The sequence below is a fragment of the Ruditapes philippinarum genome, unplaced genomic scaffold (assembly GCF_026571515.1).
Source record: "Ruditapes philippinarum isolate M1 unplaced genomic scaffold, ASM2657151v2 ctg1360_1_1_1_1, whole genome shotgun sequence".
In the NCBI taxonomy this organism is placed as follows: Eukaryota; Metazoa; Mollusca; class Bivalvia; order Venerida; family Veneridae; genus Ruditapes; species Ruditapes philippinarum.
Window position 1 is genome coordinate 201,536 of NW_026860762.1, and position 24,412 is coordinate 225,947.

At 32.2% G+C, this 24,412-nt stretch overlaps 1 protein-coding gene across 3 annotated transcripts in view; it reads right to left on the reverse strand.

Moving 5' to 3' along the window:
* LOC132713318 (uncharacterized) overlaps positions 1 to 24,412 on the reverse strand; it is a 190,645-nt gene that overhangs the window by 155,778 nt on the left and 10,455 nt on the right. For 2 of the 3 annotated variants that reach the window (XM_060695852.1, XM_060695853.1), the window contains exon 2: positions 21,137 to 21,498. The exons of the other annotated variant lie outside the window; for it this stretch is intronic. In XM_060695852.1, coding sequence (XP_060551835.1) covers positions 21,137 to 21,476 — 340 coding nt within the window. In that variant the 5' untranslated portion in view covers positions 21,477 to 21,498. The remainder of the gene's footprint in view (positions 1 to 21,136; positions 21,499 to 24,412) is intronic. 3 annotated transcript variants of the gene reach the window in all.

The following is a 24,412-nucleotide window of genomic DNA, read 5'->3' on the forward strand; positions in this document are numbered from 1 at the left end:
CCAAAATCATTTAAAATACTACGAGGAGCTATATATGATTATATGATAATGAACGTTACTTTCTGAAAATGTAACACCTATTCAAAAATGCTAATTTGTCAAATGATAAAAAAGTTGTTTTATAGCTGCTCCGTTTTTTCTAAATATGTCATACGATGATAATGAATAAAGGGAAACTATCTTTGTAATGTGGATTCATATAAGAGTGTTGATTTGTCTCCCCTAAATATGAAGGCTTTCTTTAAACTCTGTTCGAAATGAGTTATGTTTACACAAACTAAAAGTATATTTAATCAAAGGTAAATGATTCCTGTTAAGCAGATTGATATAATTACAGTATTAGTTTCCCTTGAATTGCATATTTTCTTTTGTTTTATCACCTTAAAATGCTTTTTTTTCAAATGGACAATTTATGACGTTCCATATTCCAGTGTCTCTGTTATTAATATTATAATTAAATATGTAATAGGTTTTTTGTGTCTGTGAACATTGAAATATGATATAATAAACACAGTTACAATTTACTTATAGCTGGACCTACAGGTACAATAACCTAATCTGTAAGTGAGCTATAGCGCCTTATTCAGACTTCACGGTATATGTTTCTCCACATCTGTTTTGTAAACCTAAGATACTATAATGATGAGGACATGCCTTATGTTTTTCTGCATTCAATTTTTAGAGTTTAAAGTATCCGAATCATGAATGCCCGGTAGAAAGATCAGGGATATTTAATTGGGCTTTTGAGGCTTACTTATAATAAGCCAGATAAAAAAATCTGTCAAAGTCTCACACTTATTACATTGAACATTTATGTTCTCCTGACAGTACAGTCTTATTCAAGAAAAAGTCGGAAGTCAACAGGTTTGAATATACCGAAAAAGATAGTTCTTGAAGAAAAGGGAAAACAAATTATACGCAAATCAATTCTGTAAAATTCTTTATTATGTGAAATCTTATATACGTACATGCTATCAAAACCAATCAAACAAATTTATATTATTTTATCAGGTATTACATAATAATAACAAAAGCAGCAGAATAACAATGCGCTCATAAAGGTTATATGACAAGTTCTTATTGTTACAATTTGTTAACATTTCTCCATACTGGAATACATTGTACATGCCACCATTATATGTTATCAAATTAATACAGAAGGATGTGTTGTATCCATTCTGATAAAATTTAAACTTTTTAACCTAATAAAACATTCACATAAAATAGGTTATGTTATTTATTAGACAAAATGTTAGTCAACCAATGTCTGAATCTTAAGTAATTTATTAACTTCAAATTCTTACTATAAAAGCGACTTATTTAAGTTAAACCAGCAAAGCTTCAAATAAAGTGAATAAAATTGTGCAAGTTTCAAAATAACAAGTATTTATTTATTATAGAAGAATAATGTCTACTAGATACTGTTCAATGTACATTTCAAGTTTTAAACATTCATGTTAAATGTTTATGTTCAATTGACATAACATATTGTAGCATTAACTTATCCTACCTTCATATAAATTTTTTAAGCATAAATATGGACAATATAGATTTGTTTATCATGTGCATGTAAATAAATGTTTACAAATGTACTTGGTAGATTTAATCTATATTCTAAGTAAAAAACAAACATGTTTAATGCATTTGTTCATAAGACATAACAATTATCTAAGCATAAAATACACATAAACATTCATATACCTAGTTTGCAAATTACTAACATGATTTTCATGTTATCATTATAATGTCTACTTATATACTTTATAGATGAATTAACCCTATATATACATTTAAAGTTTAAAGGCACATTACACCTTAGAAATGAATACATTTTTATGTTTGTAAAAAGGGGCAAATTTGTGTCTTACAATGTTGTAATAACAGATTTACAACGTGTAATATTCTTATCACTTGACACCAAAATTAGTTTGAAAAGAAAATATGATTAGTGTAGCAAAATGTAAACAAAATGGTTGACTTCAATATTCATTATAACTGTACTAGTTGCTTAAATGTGAAAGAACTAAACATGGCCCAGATAATTATGGCCAATAAGACACGTTTTTTTTACAAAAAGAAGAAAGCTTTTGAAAACTAAAAGTGGTTGCATTTTTTAAGACTTAATGGGCCTTTAAATCAAACATGTATTATCATAACAGTTTAAAATGTAGGCATGGTGATATGACACAAAAGATTTTTTTTTGTAAAATAAAAATAATATAATTTTAAAAAGAAATAGAGTTTAATTAATTGATAAAGAATACATATGTATAAGTAGAAACATATTTACTAAAATATTGTTATCAGGTAAGTAAATCTAGACTTTTGTCATGAATGTTCTAAAACACCTAAATACTTTAATCTTCAGGACAATATTATATAAACATATGATAATAATTAAGTTTATAATATATGGCTGCCGGGGTGAAAGAGGATATTGGAATCCCGAAAACTGGTATATATTACCGTGATGTAGCCAAGAACTTGTATATATCCCCTGAGATGTATCTGATAATTGGTACATTTAACCCCAAGGAGCGGCCAACAACTTGTATATATAATACAAAGGTGTGGTCAACAACTTGAATATATATCCCCATGGTGTGACTAACAACTGGTATATATACATGTTTATCCCCAATTATATTACCAAGGTGCGACCAAAAACTGGTATATATATCCCCAAGGTGCGGTCAACAACTTGTATATATATATCACCAAGGTGCAACAACTGGTATCTATCCCTAAGAGGGAAGCCAATAACTGGTAGGCAGATAACTGGTGAATATATCCAAATGGCTGCTTAGAACTGGTATATATTACCAAAGGGGAGCTGGAAACTGATATATATTACCAAAGGGGAGCTGGAAACTGGTATATATCTCGAAAGGACCCCGACAACTTGTATATACCCTTGAGGGGCAACTGAGAGCTGGTATATATCCCTGAGGTGTAAACGAGAGGCAATAAAGCCAGATGAAGAGTCAATAAGCACTAACACCTGACAGCCATGTATATTTTTACCTCAATTGTACATTTCTATTGAGGATATGTATAAAGGCATCATGAAATCATATTTTCATCTATGGTGTATAACTTGTTTTAATTTACAATTATGTTATACTGTCTATGTAGTTAGAGTATATACAAGTACATCTAAATTTACAGCAAGGCATATCTATACTTGCCTTGTGTTTAAATTTATCATTCTAACACAAACAACAAAAAGTTCACTTAAAGGAGCTCCACTGAGGTCCAAAAGCCAAACAAAAAAGAATAAAAATATAAAATCCAAAACAGATTAATCGGGGTATTCAATACAGAAAACAAGAGCCACCGCCGGGCGGGAGCAACGCTCGACTTTTTACTTTCTCTAAAAACAAACAAAGAAATGTTTGAACAAAATATTAACGTTTCCTTTTTATAAAATTAATCATTCTGTCTTGTCACATTAGGTTTGTCTATAATTTTTTTATTTATAAATTTACCAACTTATATATATATATACATAAATAGAGACACGCAATTCTATAAATAGAAAATTCTATAAATAGTTACACGTGGTGGAGTCACGTGGTGGAGACACTCGGTGGAGATACGTGGTGGAGACACGTGGTGAAGTCACGTAGTGGTGTCACGTGCTGAAGTCACGTGGTGAAGTCACGTGGTGGAGTCACATGGTGGTGTCACGTAGTGGTGTGACGTGGTGGTAGTCACGTGGTGGAGTCACGTGGTGGAGACATGTGGTGGAGACACGTGGTGGAGTCACATGGTGGAGTCACATGGTGGAGACACGTGGTGGAGTCACGTGGTGGAGACACGTGGTGAAGTCAAGTGGTGGAGTCACGTGGTGGAGTCACGTGGTGGAGTCATGTGGTGAAGTCACGTGGTTGAGTCACGTGGTGGAGTCACGTGGTGAAATCACAATAAACAACAAGGTATTGTCTTTAAGTATATTCTGGTATAATATGAAGTTGATCCCTTCAATAATAGCAAAGTAACAGCCAGTTACAGCCAAAACAAAGTCAAGGTCATTAATGAGTGAAGGTCAAGGTCTGTCAGGTTATTTTTAAGGGTTATCCTTGAAAATTATTATGTTCAAGTTTGAAGACAATCCATTCAAAAATAACAAAGTACAGCCGATAATAACCAAAAACATGAAAATTTCAATAATTTGACCTTCAAAGTCAAGGTCATTTATGAGTGAAGGTCAAGGTCTGTCGGGTTATTTTTAAGGGATATCCTTGAAGATTATTATGTTCAAGTTTGAAGACAATCCATTAAAAATAACAAAGTTACAGCCAATAACAGCATGAACAAGCAAAATTTGGACTTTTAACCTTGAAGGTCAAGGTCATTTATGGATGAAGGTCAAGGTTAGTGTGGTCTACTGAAAGGTTTTGTCTAAAGGGTTGTTGTGGCCAAGTATGAAGACAATACACCAAAGAAACTAAAAAAGTTATGATCCAGGTACAAGTTTGCGGACGGCAACGGCAACGCCGCCGCGACTATAACAATACCCCTACCTTTTTTCAAAAAAAAAAAGTCGAGCTAAAAAAATGATACTAAAGAAATATACTCTGAATAAAACTGAAAATCAATATTAATGAAGCGTAATTTTCAGATGGACTTTAGCTATAAACATTTAAACTCTGTTGACAGGACAAGTGCTTGACTATCCACAGTGATGGATAATGCAGAATGATCTAACTTCAAAAAATGGAAATAAAAGTAACCTAAGTTTGACGCCAATGCGGTAAGTACTATTTTAGCATTAGCTATTCATTGAATAGCCGAGCTCAAATGATTACTAGTATTTTGGAAAAACAAAGTGTGCAAATAATCTAAAATTTTGCATACAATTTTTTTACATGAAAAGTAATATATCTTCTTCAAATAGTATGACACATCAACAACATAACTCCCATTTGACATCCTATCATGTCAAACAATTAATATAATAAAATCCTCAGTGGAGACCCTTTAACTATACAATTTGAAAATTACTAACTGTATTAATCTGTACACATAAATCGTTTTGCATAATTATAACATTTCTCACTTTTTTACAATCTCTACAATATAAAACAATCCAAGAAGGAATCTCTAAAACATAACATGTAAATTGTCCTCATCTCAATGAAAACAATTATGTATACCATTTACTTTTCCTATATATCATCTATCAAGTACTCACAGACACATATAAAATTTACTGTTCTTCATTTTCACATAACACTATTTAACGTCATATAACTGGTAATAATATATACTTATCCCTGATCTATATATCATATAACGGGTATTCATTTATATGAATCATTTTTCCTATATATCATTTAACTTGTATTTACATATACCAATCATTTGTCCTTTATACCATTCTTTTTTCCTATATATCATAGAACTTGTATATATATATACCATTCCCTTGTTATATATATCATACAACTGGTATTTATATATACCATTCCCTTGTCCTATAAATCATATAACAGATAAATTCATGTTTATATCATTCTCTCATGTTTTTTTTTTATTTTCATGTATCCATTTATATATTTCATTCTGTTCAATGGTAATAAAAGCAATGTCAACGCCTATCTCATTTCAAATTCTTGAGTATTATAATCTGTCAGAATCTCTATTTTTGCCATGAAAATTAAATGGTTCACCAATCACCATTTTCATCAATTCACTTATCCCTTTTATTTAATGATCTATTTATGTATTTACTTTCATCAAATCACTGTTATGTTGTTTTTTTCTTGTTACAAACTATCCCTGATCTTTAAAAAGAATAACCTATACCCTTACTACTTAAAGATCAATATATCTATGATTTCACTGCATTCCTTTCATTTATTTACAAACACAATTTAAATATTGTATACTCAATTTCAATATTATAAATAATTTTGTTTCATTTACCAGACCTCAATATTTAAAGAAAATAATTTTTTGTCATAATGCAATATATTAACCCTCTTGCTTTACAACAAATTACCGGTATGAATATTACTTGTAATTAGTATCTTTTTTGATAAAAATGAATAAAATATATATTGTGTCTTTAAACATGAAATAATTTCGTTAAAACAAAATGTTAACTGCAAATATCCTATATCACTTTGTTGAAAATGGAAAAAAAACAAAAACATTCAGTTCAAACACTATGTAACTACATGGATATTTTTCCCTTTGAATTTGAATGCATGTATCTTCTATGTTAAAATTTCAAATTATATTTTTTTGTTAATAATAAAGAAAAAACATTCATCATCTCTTTTTAACATGCAATAATTTAGTTTAAACGCTATGTTTTAACTTCATGTATCTTTAATCACTTTTTTGTTGAAAAGTCAAACCAACTATCATCACGTTTATCATGAAATAACTGATCCTTATCCCTTACATACTGTTTAGCATCATTTCCCTTCCCTCCTCCTAGTGATTTCAATTTATATATATCATCATTAAACTCCTCACCATCTCCTGTTATACAACAGAACCTTACAATCACAACTACAGTATTAGGATACTAGGAAACTACAAAAAATTCTCCCATTTGTAAAAACCTTTATGATTCTTTAAGTCAATGTGTTTAAAACCTTCACTCAAAAGGTAATTAAATTTATTTGTAGTTAACCCTAACCAATATAACTAAAACTCATGAGATAGTTAACAAGGGTAAACTTGACTAGTCTTTTTGTTATTTTGGGTAGAATAATTGAGTTTTTATTGTTATCATTCCATACAATACAATTTTTTAAATTTGTCAGTTTTTCAAATGAAAAAATATTTTTAAAATTTACATTTTTATTCACAATTTTAAATAGTAAATTTTTATACAGCATTTATCCCCCAAAAAATTATACAAATTAAGGTACGAAGTTTTTGATTTTTTTGAAAAATTTTACACATGCGGGTTTCATACATTTTCAAATAACATACAAGATGTATTTGTTCAAGATAACTGGTTCTCTCAATAAAATTACAAAATGTAGTAGTATCATCATGACTCATTGTTTTATATATCATACTTATTGCTACAAGATTGATCATACTAGGTAGGTAACTAACAACTGTTGTACACACTGGGTAATACTTGTCAGTGTAAGAGACACAATTAAGAGACAGAGATTTTAATGTTGAAGTATTTACTTTAATTGTCTCAGAAACACAATTGTTTACCTCATCAATCATCTGTTTATTACTCTGTGTACTGTCACTTTGTGTACTTGATAACCTTTGATATTCAAATACATATTTTATTTCAATTTTTTCAAGATGATGAAACTTTGGTAAATATTTTGTAAATTTAACATTTTTTGTGTTGATTTTATCTACCTTAATAGACAGAACAGAGTCAGGAACAATTTGATGCTGATCAATACCTGAACAAACAATATCACAATCATCACTATCATCAATGACCAAATCTTCTATATAAAATACATGATTACTTCCTTTACTACATGATGCATTGAATTCTTCCATTGACTCAAACATAAGCTTTTGAATATCAGGAATATAACGATGATCCCTATAAAAGTCCTCACTACTTATTGTTCTCCTGTATTCCTGAACACGAGAGTCTTCTGACACAGAATCATATATGTATTTTGAAACATGTGTTGCTAATCTAGGTTCAAGACCACATAGCATAATGATTACATTTGACTGTTCTAATATGTCATTTACTGTTGAACATTTCTGAAAAACCTCATTAATAAACTTCTTGGCTAATTCATTATTTCCTGTACTATCTGACGAACCAATTTTTGCATTGAAATTGATGCCAATATTCACTGCAGCCAGAAATTCTTGCATTGATTTGTGAATAAAAGAGAACAATGAGCTTGATGCTTCTGATACAGAAAAACTTGGACAATCATCTTCTGTCATTATTCCAAGTTTCAAGCAATTTTCTCTTACTTCATCTGATATTTCTAGTTCATCAAACATACAAATGTCAAATGTCAAGGATTTATCCTTCGGACAATTAAATAGTGTCTCATAAGCCAACTGTGATACTTCATAAATGAAATGGTTGTTTAATCTTAATTTTGTTCTTCCAGATAAATAATGAGGGAGGCTTACTTTCTGAGCACCTTTCATGAGTCGAGTACTTGGTCCTGTAGTTTTCATGTCATTCCATGTAAAGAATAGTTCTAACATGCCGGTGTAGATGGCACATCTTGAGGTTTTATCGAGTTTACCATCAAACCATAAACATATCAGTTGTTGTAGCATTATTGGTACCTGTTTTAAACTTTCAAGAGACTCTTCTTCTAGCTTTTCCATACAATCTCTAGCTTCTTTATTAGCATGTCTGCTAACATTTTAATTGTGAGACTGTCCTATTTACCATTTCCCTTTCACATTAAAATCAAAACCCTTTCAGTATCAGTGACGTTCAATCTCCACATCACTTGATCTTAATGTATGAAATTTCCATGGCCGAAAGTAGTTAATATTGTGTACTCCTTGAAGATACTATGTTCTGGGACATTTCAGAGGACCATTCATCTAAGCCGTCAAGCAAAACATAACTCTAGAGGATTCTTCTTCAAGAAGTATGCTGTAAACATTTTCATTTTGATAACGGTTTTTGAAGCCATTTCATCTATATTGTCAATTTTTTTATACTGTCTAAGAGGGATGTAAAATACAAAATCAAATTTCTTCATCTCTTTTACACCATTGATTTAAGTTCATAATTTTTGCTATCATATTCAGAGTCGTATCATATTCAGAGAATAACTCATAAATCAGGGATTCGTCAACTGGTGAGTTATCACTGTTATCTTGAATGTCATCACTGTCACTTCCATTTTTCTTCATGCCACCAACATGTTTTTCATCTCCTCGTTTCTCATTAGCATCTTGATTTGTCTTACTGCCCTCTTCGTTTTCAATGTCTCCACTATATGCCCCCTTTACCTCTTTATTTACAATGTCACTTCCCATTTTTTCATGTTCTTCAAAATCACCTCTGTGTTTCTCTTTGCCATCTTCAATTTCATCGACACCTCCAGCTCCATGTGTTTCATGTCCTTCATTATCACCTCTTTGTTCCTCAGTGCCACTTTCATTTTCATTGACACCTCCTTGATTTTCACTGTCGCCTTCAGGTTTACTATTGCCATCTGCATTTTCATTGCCAGCTCCATGTTTTTCATCATCACCTCCATGTTTTTCACTGTCACCTTCCGGTTTACTACTGCCACCTGCATTTTCATTGCCAGCTTCATGTTTTTCACCATCACCTCCATGTGTTTGACTGTCACCTTCAGGTTTACCATTGCCTTCTTCATTTTCATTGCCATCTTCATTGTCAGCTTCATGTTCCTCACTGTGTGCCAAACACCAACAGTAGACCAGATATTTACAAAAACTAGTTTTTCCTGACCCTGCATCTCCTATTACATATACAGATTTTTGGGGGACTCCGTTCTTTGTGAAGATTTCAGACATTGTTTTAACCTTCACCTCCTTTGTCTCCCCCTTTTCTACTTTTATTTCCCTCGTTACTTTGGGCCTAATATAAATCTCATTAAAGCTACATTTTTCACTTTTGGGTTGTAAAGGTGTTGTAGGAACTTGCAGGAGGGTTTTTTGATACTGTTCTATCAGCTTTTCCCGCCATTCTGTAATTTAAATGATTATATGACATCAAATTGTTAAGAACAAATCAATGAGTAAATGATACAGAAAATAAGTATAGGCCTGGACAGATTCTCACAGAAATATATAAAAGAAGTAGAACACATCACTGAGGGCCTCATTGAAATGTAACACAAATCAGTAAATCAGCAAATATTGAACAGACTGAAGCTAGTTAATGACAACATTCACAAGATTAAGCCTTTTCATATTCTATACAACATACCTGATTTAGCCTATTCATAGATTATATTACATGCCTGATTTAGCATTTTCTTATTCTATACAATATACCTGATTTAGCCTTTCACATTCTATGTATCATACTGGATTTAGCCTTTTCACATTCCATGTATCATACCTGATTTGGCCTTTTCACATTCCATGTATCATACCTGATTTGGCCTTTCACATTCCATGTATCATACCTGATTTGGCCTTTTCACATTCCATGTATCATACCTGATTTGGCCTTTTCACATTCCATGTATCATACCTGATTTGGCCTTTTCACATTCCATGTATCATACCTGATTTGGCCTTTTCACATTCCATGTATCATACCTGATTTAGCCTTTTCACATTCCATGTATCATACCTGATTTGGCCTTTTCACATTCCATGTATGTATCATACCTGATTTGGCCTTTTCACATTCCATGTATCATACCTGATTTGGCCTTTTCACATTCCATGTATCATACCTGATTTAGCCTTTTACATTCCATGTATCATACCTGATTTGGCCTTTTCACATTCCATGTATCATACCTGATTTGGCCTTTTCACATTCCATGTATCATACCTGATTTGGCCTTTCACATTCCATGTATCATACCTGATTTGGCCTTTTCACATTCCATGTATCATACCTGATTTGGCCTTTTCACATTCCATGTATCATACCTGATTTGGCCTTTTCACATTCTATGTATCATACCTGATTTGGCCTTTTCACATTCCATGTATCATACCTGATTAAGCCTTTCACATTCCATGTATCATACCTGATTTGGCCTTTTCACATTCCATGTATCATACCTGATTTGGCCTTTTCACATTCCATGTATCATACCTGATTTAGCCTTTCACATTCTATGTATCATACCTGATTTAGCCTTTCACATTCCATGTATCATACCTGATTTGGCCTTTTCACATTCCATGTATCATACCTGACTTGGCCTTTTCACATTCTATGTATCATACCTGATTTGGCCTTTTCACATTCCATGTATCATACCTGATTTGGCCTTTTCACATTCTATGTATCATACCTGATTTGGCCTTTTCACATTCCATGTATCATACCTGATTTGGCCTTTTCACATTCCATGTATCATACCTGATTTGGCCTTTTCACATTCCATGTATCATACCTGATTTGGCCTTTTCACATTCCATGTATCATACCTGATTTGGCCTTTTCACATTCTATGTATCATACCTGATTTGGCCTTTTCACATTCCATGTATCATACCTGATTTGGCCTTTTCACATTCCATGTATCATACCTGATTTAGCCTTTCACATTCTATGTATCATACCTGATTTGGCCTTTTCACATTCCATGTATCATACCTGATTTGGCCTTTTCACATTCCATGTATCATACCTGATTTAGCCTTTTACATTCCATGTATCATACCTGATTTGGCCTTTTCACATTCCATGTATCATACCTGATTTGGCCTTTTCACATTCCATGTATCATACCTGATTTGGCCTTTCACATTCCATGTATCATACCTGATTTGGCCTTTTCACATTCCATGTATCATACCTGATTTGGCCTTTTCACATTCCATGTATCATACCTGATTTGGCCTTTTCACATTCTATGTATCATACCTGATTTGGCCTTTTCACATTCCATGTATCATACCTGATTTAGCCTTTCACATTCCATGTATCATACCTGATTTGGCCTTTTCACATTCCATGTATCATACCTGATTTGGCCTTTTCACATTCCATGTATCATACCTGATTTAGCCTTTCACATTCCATGTATCATACCTGATTTAGCCTTTCACATTCCATGTATCATACCTGATTTGGCCTTTTCACATTCCATGTATCATACCTGATTTGGCCTTTTCACATTCTATGTATCATACCTGATTTGGCCTTTTCACATTCCATGTATCATACCTGATTTGGCCTTTTCACATTCCATGTATCATACCTGATTTGGCCTTTTCACATTCCATGTATCATACCTGATTTGGCCTTTCACATTCCATGTATCATACCTGATTTGGCCTTTTCACATTCCATGTATCATACCTGATTTGGCCTTTTCACATTCCATGTATCATACCTGATTTGGCCTTTTCACATTCTATGTATCATACCTGATTTACCCTTTCACATTCTATGTATCATACCTGATTTGGCCTTTTCATATTCTATGTAACATACCTGATCTCGCCTTTTCATATTCTATATAACATACCTGATTTAGCCTATTCATAGATTATATTACATGCCTGATTTAGCATTTTCTTATTCTATACAAAAATATCTGATTTAGCCTTTTCATATTTTAATCACATACCTGATTTAGCCTTTACATATTATATATACCATACATGATTTAGCCTTTTCATAGATTATACTACATGCCTGATTTAGCCTTTTCTTATTATATACAAAATATCTGATTGAGCCTTTTCATATTTAAATCACATACCTGATTTAGCCTTTACATATTCTATATAACATACCGGATATAACCCTTTTCATATTCTATATAACATACCTGATTTAGCCTTTCATATTCTATATAACATACCTGATTTGGTCTTTTCATATTCTATATAACATACCTGATTTAGCCTTTTCATATTTAAATCACATACCTGATTTAGCCTTTTCATATTTAAATCACATACATGATTTAGCCTTTTTCATATTCTATATAACATACCTGCTTTATTAGCTTTTTCATATTCTATATACATTTGTCACATACCTGATTTAGCATTTTCATATTGTAATTGCTTTTGTTGAGGAGAATCTTCTACCTTGAGTCTTTTTATCTCCTACAACATAAATAATAATACAAATAATTGTGTTTTATTTAGTAATTTTCAAAAATGTCTATTGTTAACAGTAATGTTGGTACATCCCAATATATCTCAAAAACATCTAAATGAAATTTCCTTCAATGAAAATTCATTGCAATGCAAATAATTATTCATTTCAACATTTTTGGTGTAATCATGCAAAATTTTACAAATGAGTATTGAAACGTTCATCAAGATATTGGAATTGAGGGACAATAAAAAATTTGGCGTAGCAGTTTATGATGAAATGTAAAAGTTTACAGACTGATGCCGGACAAAAGGCGATTGATACACCCCTTTTTATTATAGATTTCTTATTTGCAGTCAAGTTTTTTAGCTGCTACATTTGAAACATGAAAGTTATGAAAACTGTATTAGCTTTATTAGCCAAAATACAATGAATAATCTAGGAAACTAGGCTTTTTGATCACTCACCCTGGATCAATTGCTAGAAAAGTCAAAATTAAGGTCATTCGGTCATATTAAAAAATATCCCAAGAATAATTTTTATTTTATTTTGGGTTTTACGTCACATCGACACAGTATAGGTCATATCGCGACGTTCCAGCTTTGGTGGTGGAGGAAGACCTCAGGTGCCCTTCCGTGCATTGTTTCAGTCACGAATGGGCACCTAAGTAGACCCACCGACGTTCCGTAAGCTAGCTGGATAGCTTCCTCACATGAAAGAATCCAAAGTCCCTGTCGGGATTCGAACCCACAGCGGTAAGGGGTAAGTGGTTTGAAGTCAACGACCTTAACCACTCGGCCACGGACGCCCCTACCCCAAGAATAATATCTGTAAAGTTTGGTCAAAATCTTCCTTAAAAAAAAAGGTGGTGAAAACGGCCACAATACAAAATGCTGTCACAAACATTCAACTCTGAGTGCTCTATGCTCAGTTGAGTTAAAAACAAGAAAGTTTAACATTATAGAGGCATGATTTATAGGTCCTCAATCAAGTCACATTCCTATTTAAGTCAAAGTTATAAATTAAATCATGCAACTGAAGCATAGCTCTATTTGACCCATTATTATGATTTTCATATCTCGGCCAATGTTTCTGTCTACATAATGCTATACTTATTACCTCTATTATGTACCTTTATGTTTGGTCATTCATTTCCAAGGGGCATGGCTCTATTTGACCCATTATTATGATTTTCATATCTCAGCCAATGTTTCTGTCTACATAATGCTATACTTATTACCTCTATTATGTACCTTTATGTTTGGTCATTCATTTCCAAGGGGCATAGCTCTATTTGACCCATTATTATGATTTTCATATCTCAGCCAATGTTTCTGTCTACATAATGCTATACTTATTACCTCTATTATGTACCTTTATGTTTGGTCATTCATTTCCAAGGGGCATGGCTCTATTTGACCCATTATTATGATTTTCATATCTCAGCCAATGTTTCTGTCTACATAATGCTACACTTAAACCATGTACCTTTATGTTTGGTCATTCATTTCCAAGGGGCATGGCTCTATTTGACCCATTATTATGATTTTCATATCTCAGCCAATGTTTCTGTCTACATAATGCTACACTTAAGCCATGTACCTTTATGTTTGGTCATTCATTTCCAAGGGGCATAGCTCTATTTGACCCATTATTATGATTTTCATATCTCAGCCAATGTTTCTGTCTGCATAATGCTATACTTAAGCCATGTACCTTTATGTTTGGTCATTCATTTCCAAGGGGCATGGCTCTATTTGACCCATTATTATGATTTTCATATCTCAGCCAATGTTTCTGTCTACATAATGCTATACTTATTACCTCTATTATGTACCTTTATGTTTGGTCATTCATTTCTAAGGGGCATGATTTCTATTACTTAAATAGATACCTACAAGGAGTGGGGTTGGCTACAAAACTGTAAATCTACAAGTCAGGGCATGTCAGTTTCTTGTGAGATTTTAACATGGCTCATCTGAAAGGTTTTAGCTCACGGGAACTTTATTCTTCAAGACTACTTCTTATCAACGTATCTATTTTATATTTTCATATTATCATTGTTTATCATTAAAACGTCTCATTTAAGAATAAATGTTAAAGACTTGTAATAGTTTTTATATATCTAGAAGGTACATATAGTAGTATTTGAATAATACCATTATGTGAAACTTGTGCTTATCTTAGGCTACTCATGCAACTAACCTGAATCATTTTAAGGACTCTAGTAAAAGACCAATGATAACTACTTTTTTGTCAAAATAGATCAGATGTTGTTTAAAGAACATATGGAATGTTTGGCCATCACATTTGCTTAGTAGCTATCGGCAAGTTTTACTCTGATGAGTTAATAAGACTATTATAAATACTTGCCTGAAATTGGGGATGGTAGTACAAAATATATCCAAATGTCGAAAAAGTGACATTTTTTTGTCAAAATCCAAGACAGAGTTATGTCAACTTACCTGGTAGTTGGGATAATAGCAAACCTGGGGTAACCATTAATTGTAATCATTGATTTCATGTTTACACTGTTATAATCATGTAATTGATTACCTTGCCCAAAATTGATTAATTTAATTGTAATTAATCAATTACAGCTATAAAAATTTGATTGACATTGATTACTTTTAGATTTAACAGGAAACTATTTTAATTCAAATGATGCCTTTATTTCACATTATACAGTTTAACTTTTGTTTTACATTTATACATTAAAAGCCCTTGATTAAGACCATCATCTGGGCTGGACCAAAGTGGTCTTAATTGTGGGGTGGTCTTAATTGTGAATAGTCTTATCATTGCTTACATACTTTATGACAGTGGTCTGTTTTAGTCATTTTGTATGAGAAAAAGATGGTATGTATCTTAGGCTACAAATACAATATAAAAGACACTAGAAAAGTATTCTTTGATATCTGATAAGAGGGAAACATATTTCTGAAGAAATTTAACATAAATTTCTCTTTGGTCAGATTTCAATATCAATTATGATATGATGTACATAATAAATAAATAATAAAATGTAATTCTGATTAGAATGGCCGTACATAGATAACTTTTATTTTTTTAAATTTATGTAATTGAATTATTTTATGTTGTTATGTATGGATGAGACTCTAATAAAAATATATATATATAAATCACCTATCAAATAAAAATTAATTCTTCACAAAATAAAATTGCTGAAAGCAACATTAAACCACTCTAAAATTTACCTTCTCACCTTATTAAATACAATGATCCAATAATAACAGTGTTTCACACCTTGTGAAATTAAGTGTCATCAGATCACAACAACAAATTTAAGATCTAGATAAGTGTTGCCTTTAATATAAGTGGTCTCAATAGTTGGGTCAAATTAAGAATAAAGCAAAGAATTTGAACTGAATCAGGTAGTCTTTCAAGTGGAAAAGCGGTTCTTCTTTTTTCTGGATCATGAAACCATTGACATAAAGAACCTTGTAAAAATAGTCTTAATAAGAGGGTGGTCTTAATTCAGGGGTGGTCTAAAGTAGGGATTCTACTTTAAATTGAATGTAATCAATTATTTATCAATTACTCTATTCAAAGTCAAAGTCGTAAAGTAATTGTAATTTAATTGATTACAGAGGCAAGTCTGAGTAATCAATAATAATCAATCACAATAAAATGTGAAAGTAATTGTAATTAATTAATTACTGATCAATGTAATCATCCCCAGGTCTGGATCATAGTTCTTTATCAGGGCACATCATTTCAAAGAAAATTCTCAAAAGGTATAGGAAATAAGTGAGGTGGTACGAAAAATTATATATTTCAAAAAAGGGCAATTCTGTCAATATCCACATGGTGATTTGAAAAACTTAACCGAAAGTGTTGGACAGATGTCAAAATCCAAGTGAGTTGGATATTAATATAACATGTTCTATGCGATTAATGATGAATTTTGCAGCATTTATCACCATATTTCTACTGTGTAACTAATGACAAGAGGGCCATGATGGCCCTGAAGTCGCTCACCTGTATATAGGCCCCCCGGAGCGGGGCCAGTTTAAACCCCAGGGCTTTTCTTTGAAAAAAACTTGCTAGATACCCATTAGAAGATGTTTCATGCTAAACATCTAAGGTCTAGCTTGTTGGGTTTTTTAAAAGAAGATTTTTTCAAGTTTTTTCTTTACACATATAGTTAAAAACAATGATACACCTGGGACAGGGCCAGTTTTGACCCCAGGGCTTTTATTTTAACAATCTTTGTAGACACTATCTAGAAAATATTTCATGCTTAATATCTAAACTCTAGCTATTCGGGTTTTTTCAAAGAAGATTTTTAAGTTTTTGCTATACACATATAAGGAAAATCAATGTCCCCTTGGGCGGGGCCAATTTTGACCCCAGGGCTTTTATTTGAACTTACTTGGTGACACCCATTAGAAGATGTTTCATGCTAAATATCTTAGGTCTAGCTCTTTGGGTTCTTTAAAAGAAGATTTTTAAGTTTTTACTATATGCATCTAGGGAAAATCAATGACGCCCTGGGGCGGGGCTAATTTTGACCTCAAGGCTTTTATTTGAACAAACTTGGTAGACACTCACAAGAAGATGTTTCTTGCCAAATATCTAAGCTCTAGCTCTTTGGATGTTTTAGAAAAAGATATTATAAATTAAAGTGTTTTCTTTTGGTTGCCATGGGAACCAGAGTTCTGCATGGAATTAAATTCTTTGAACAATTTTCAAAGGTGACCACAAAAGGAACATTCCTGTGAAGTTTGGATGAAATTGGCTTATTGGTTTATGAGGAGATGTCATTTAAAGTTAAAGTTTACGGAAGCTGGACAGACGCCGGACGAAAAGCGATCACAAAAGCTCATCCTGTCACTTTGTGACAGGTGAGCTAAAAAGAGCATCATGAAATTACAAAGCTTGCTAACCAAATTGTGTGCCTTAGCAATTTAATAATACTGGTTTACCATACAAATATTAGTTATTTTTAAACCATGGTTGTTTGTTATAATTATATATACCGGTATATCAACCAGAAACAAACAGTTATACATGTACCAGTATATTAACCAGAAACAAACAGTTATACATGTACCAGTATATTAACCAGAAAAAAGCAAAAGAAACACATTCTACCTCTTTTTGTTCTGTCTCAGGAGCAGTAAATTTTCTTTTTGATTCTGTATGTTTTTTCTCAGCTTCCTGTGGACCTACAAATTTCAAAACACAAATATATAAGACTGTAGTTTCTTTTTAATAAAAGGGAAAATTACATGTACTTTAATGAAAAAGGATAATTTTTAAATATAATATCAACTTTTAAATCGTGATTTTCTTGGAGAATCTCCACGATAATACCTTTACCCTCTCTAAAACTCTGCGATTGTGCATGGTCATGGGTGTTTCTCCGCGATTACTCTCAGAAAAACGAGGGGGATTAAAGAGTGCGCTTTAACGTCGATTGCGGAGGAAGCACAAAAATTTGTACATTACACGCGAGCTGAACTGTAAATGACAAAGTTATATATACAAATGTAATCAAAATTCAATCATTTAATGGTCAATGTCATTTAAACGTCAACGACATATCTTAATTATTATACATGTCTGTTTGGTCACAAGTGTTGTTTATTCAATGTGTGATTCAAATCCTAAAGATTGTTCTGTCTAAGTATGAAAATAATCCATTGATTAAAAACCAAGTTACAAGTACAATGAATTATACAAATCATCAGTAAAAATAAAATACTTTGATCATCAAGGTCAGGGTCATACATGCGTCAAGGTCAATTTGAGTTTGATATACATTCAGGTCCTGGCTTTTATGACATTGTGACCTAATATGATGTTCATTTATCAATAACGGAATTACAAGATTTAAGATCTAGGTCACATCTAAATCATTCCTTACGTTTAATTGGTAGCAAGTCTTGTTTTGTCCAAGTTTGAATCAAACCCTAAATAACTCAAATAACAAAATTATGATAATTTAAACCAAAATTCAATAATTTGACTTGGACGGTCAAGGTCATTTAAAGCTCAAGATCTTGATCAGTTCAATCCTTTAGAAGGTCCTGTTTATGTTTTTTTTAAATATGCAGATGATCCTTTTATTAATTGACCATCAAGGTCATTAAAGAGCCAAGGTAAGTTTGAGTTAAATTTTTATAAATGTCTTATCTTAAAGAATGTTCTGTTATAATATGATGTCGATTTATAACAAATTAAAAGCCAACTACAGAAAAAAAAAATATTATTCTTAAACACGCTTCGTACTATTTTCCTTTCAAACAGATAGGACAATCAAGTATATTATTTAGACGTTAATACTTGGTTGCTACTTGCCATTATGCGATAATGGCCCGAAGATGTGCATAATGGCCTGAGGGCCGCAGGCCCAAAGGACATTATGTACTCGAGGGCCATTATCGCATAATGGCGAGCAGCAACCAAGTATTAACGACTTTAATACCTATGTCCGAAATACAGCGTTTAGACATTGCCGCTAATCTTGGTTGTCACCTTTTCTATGTCAATGTGAACAAATGTCTATCATACTGTACAAATTGACACTCCGATTAACTTAGAAAACAAGACAACACAAAATAAATATAAGAAAATGTTGTTATATTGTATGCCCACTCAATTTTAAATGTAGGGGTACATGTACCCCCTGTCATTGAAAATTGGGGGTACATTTCAAAATCTGGGTAAACACATAAGTTTAAACATGTTTATGTTTGTAAGAACATTTTAGTCAACATGATATTAATGAACAGCTGTTTCACTTAGTATTACTACCCACTAACACAGGCACAAACTCATCACTTAAGGTAGTAATATAACAGCCATTACAATTACTGGTATTTTGTTTAGTCCATATGATTATTACCCATAACCAAAATTTTGTATATCCGAAATTATGTACATTTATTACAAAATCTCTATTATTTATATTTTCATTTCATATGACATGCATAAAGCTCACAATTGAAGGTAGTTGTTAAAAAATCAAGTGACTAACTTTTTGCTGATCATTGGAGAACTCGAAATACTTTTTGGCAGTTGTAAATATCGTTTCGTATCCAAAACTTTTTCGTTCTTTTTTTCTTAAGACAGTACATGTGACGTCAAAACATGACTAAAATATTTCCGAATCAGACTGAGATGACTTTGAAAGCAGACATGCAATTGTGGCAGGGTTTAGACTGTTCATACCATTGGTAGATGGCATAGGCTACCCCAAACACTTCTGACGATTTTACTTTGCGTGCATGTACCCCCTGCTTACAATTTTTATGTGTGCATCTAGAATTTTGTGCGTGAATTACGCACTGTAGTGCGTGAATGGGCATGCTGATTGTTATTTCTATCAATAATACAGAACCCTACTCTTCACATTTTTTTGTGAGAATTACATTTAGATCTAGTGCTAGTTTTTTATGAAGTTTTGTGCCATCAAAAATGGTTTCTGAGACTGTCTAGGCTCGGACTTTTTCGTACAGTCAATCTAAAATCATATTTGGAATTTCTGAGGTCTATTTTCTTGAGTTTATAAATCTTCAATGATAAGCTTGCTGATTGTGATTAATTTTGTCATTTAAACTTTTTAAAAAAATGTGTACAAGTGACTACAGTTCATTCAACGTCAGCAGTCATCTTGAAAGTTGATGACGTCATTCTGCACGTGCGCTCATTCACTCGCCCATTATGGAAAAATAATGCTGAGTAGCAAGGCGGCAAAATTGCATAATGACCTAGATCTTGCCATAATGGCCCTGAAATACCCTAGATTTTGTTACTATATATAGTAACATAGGTATTAAAACACAATACATATACACAAAAATAGGTTATGTGATGTCATATATGACGTCAATGATCTAAATGACGTCAGTGACAATATCATTACCCTCAATATAATTTTTGCATATTCTTATAAATTCCTTTAATGTATTAGAATGGAAATATATGTTATTTGTTTTATATTATAATATCATAATGCATGGATTATTGTTCAAATGCTTTGTAATAAATCACTCCGGAGTATCGGTCTTTGTGATTATGCTCCTGCGCATTTGAATGCTAACCATGCATAATTCTTTAAAAATGCACTCAAAATTGATATCTCCATGTATTAAATTCCAAACTGAATAAAAACATTATGATAAACCGTTCTAAAGTAATACTTCAGTTAATGAATACAAGTACTAGTAATTTAGAAGATCCTCTCTTGAACAAAATTATAGATCAAAAATATATACCCTAGTAGTAATCTTTAAAATATCATTCATATCTTTGACTGTTTTTTGTAATCATTTAGTAACTGGTTCAAAAGGGTGACGTAGTATGCAATTACATTATAATATGTACATGTATACATGTACATCAAATAAAAAGTTTTTTTTTTCTTTCAGATAAACTTGAATTTCTATTCGTACATACCTGTATATCTATGTTGAGATCGAACTTTTTCCATTTCCTTTTCATATTTTTCTATTGTATCTACATAAATATCATTTCCACTGTCTCGACATATCTGTTTCAATTTTTCATAATTTTCTCCTGGTGTAATGATGTTTCTGGTGCATAAAGTTTCAAATATATCTAGACTCGATTTATTGGCAATTAATCCTCGAGGCACATAAGTTCCAAAATGAAAAATCAAATTTTTATACTCTTTGCTGTTTTCATCTAAATCATCGTTAATTTCAGAGATAAGTTTATGATGAAGTCTGCGTAGTTCTGTTTGTTCCTCAGAGGAATTGTCGTAGGAAGATGCCATGTTATCACTGTTTAAGAATTACCTGAGGACAAAGGTTGATATATTAATATACAAAAATAAAATACATGTATGAAATAATTTCCAGATGAAACTAGAAATGTGTCCATAGGACACGGGTGCCCCCACCGCGCCACTGTTCTGTCAATCTTTTTACTAAGTCAAGGGAAATAACTCTACAAATACTGGATAAATCCACAAGCGAAACCCAAGGTGCAAATCTAAATATGCTGAGCAAGCTGCCCATAAGGTTTAATGACTATGTAAAATCCTTTTTTGAGTAACTTGCGTCACAAGTTGAAAATTGCAAAAAATTTCTAAGTGAAGGGCAATTACTCTAAAAATACTAAATAAATCACGAAGAAAATACCTGGTGCACAACTGCACATGCTGATCAATATTCCTGTAAAGTTACATGACTGTAGGTCAAATACTTTTTGAGTTACGTGCGACACATGTTGAAAATTGCAAAATTTTACTAAGTCAAGGGCAATAACTCCAAAAATACTAAAAATATCCACACAAAAATACCCAGGTGCACAACTACACATGCTGATCAACATTCCTGTTAAGTTTCATGACTCTAGGTCAAATACTTTTTTAGTTGCATGCGACACAAGTTGAAAATTGCAAAATTTTACTAAGTCAAGGGCAATAACTCTGAAAATACTAAAAATATCCAGACGAAAATACCCAGGTGCACAACTGCACAGGTGCACAACTGCACATGCTGATCAACATTCCTGTAAAGTTTCATGACTCTAGGTCAAATACTTTTTGAGTTACATGCGACACAAGTTGAAAATTGCAAAATTTTACTAAGTCAAGGGCAATAACTCTGAAAATACTAAAAATATCCAGACGAAAATACCCAGGTGCACAACTACACATGCTTATCAACATTCCTGTAAAGTTTCATGACACTAGGTCAAATACTTTTTATGTTACATGCGACACAAGTTGAAAATTGCAAAATTTTACTAAATCAAGGGCAATAACTCTGAAAATACTAAAAATATCCAGACGAAAATACCCAGGTGCACAACTACACATGCTGATCAACATTCCTGTAAAGTTTCATGACTCTAGGTCAAATACTTTTTCAGTTACGTGCGACACAAAAGTGAACGGACGGACGGACGGACGGACGGACGGACGGACGGACAAGGGTAAATCTAAATGCCCGCCACTAACGTGGGGGCACAAAAAATGCATATAGAATTTGTGTAACTTGTAACATATTTTTTATGTAATATTTTTTATGTAACGTAATTGATCACATATACATGTAATTTCATTTATAATCTCAATTCAATTTATGGGGCTCGAAACCTGGAAAAGATACAATACTTTAAACTTAATTTATTTTATTTTTAATTGCACAAACATAAAAAAGTAATAATAATTATATGGTCAGCATTAAATTTTAAGTCATTTGTTAGTGTGTTTTTCAAAAGTAACAAACACATAAACACATTTAGACACGGTAGCAAATTTTAAGAAACTGCCTCTTCATGTCCCAGAGTGCAATATCATCCAAATATATCACCTACAGTGCGGGTAATATCACTATGTATATGCCAATTTGTGTATTGTATATCATCCAAATATATCACCTACAGTGCGGGTAATATTACTATGTATATGCCAATTTGTGTATTGTATATCATCCAAATATATCACCTACAGTGCGGGTAATATTACTATGTATATGCCAATTTGTGTATTGTATATCATCCAAATATATCACCTACAGTGCGGGTAATATCACTATGTATATGCCAATTTGTGTATTGTATATCATCCAAATATATCACCTACAGTGCGGGTAATATCACTATGTATATGCCAATTTGTGTATTGTATATCATCCAAATATATCACCTACAGTGCGGGTAATATCACTATGTATATGCCAATTTGTGTATTGTATATCATCCAAATATATCACCTACAGTGCTGGTAATATCACTATGTATATGCCAATTTGTGTATTGTATATCATCCGAATATATCACCTACAGTGCGGGTAATATCACTATGTATATACCAATTTGTGTATTGTATATCATCCCAATATATCACCTACAGTGCTGGTGATATCACTATGTATATGCCAATTTGTGTATTGTATATCATCCAAATATATCACCTACAGTGCGGGTGATATCACTATGTATATGCCAATTTGTGTATTGTATATCATCCAAATATATCACCTACAGTGGGGTGATATCACTATGTATATGCCAATTTGTGTATTGTATATCATCCAAATATATCACCTACAGTGGGGTGATATCACTATGTATATGCCAATTTGTGTATTGTATATCATCCAAATATATCACCTACAGTGCGGGTAATATCACTATGTATATGCCAATTTGTGTATTGTATATCATCCAAATATATCACCTACAGTGGGGTTGATATCACTATGTATATGCCAATTTGTGTATTGTATATCATCCAAATATATCACCTACAGTGCGGGTAATATCACTATGTATATGCCAATTTGTGTATTGTATATCATCCAAATATATCACCTACAGTGCGGGTAATATCACTATGTATATGCCAATTTGTGTATTGTATATCATCCAAATATATCACCTACAGTGCTGGTAATATCACTATGTATATGCCAATTTGTGTATTGTATATCATCCAAATATATCACCTACAGTGCGGGTGATATCACTATGTATATGCCAATTTGTGTATTGTATATCATCCAAATATATCACCTACAGTGCGGGTAATATCACTATGTATATGCCAATTTGTGTATTGTATATCATCCAAATATATCACCTACAGTGCGGGTGATATCACTATGTATATGCCAATTTGTGTATTGTATATCATCCAAAATATATCACCTACAGTGCGGGTAATATCACTATGTATATGCCAATTTGTGTATTGTATAT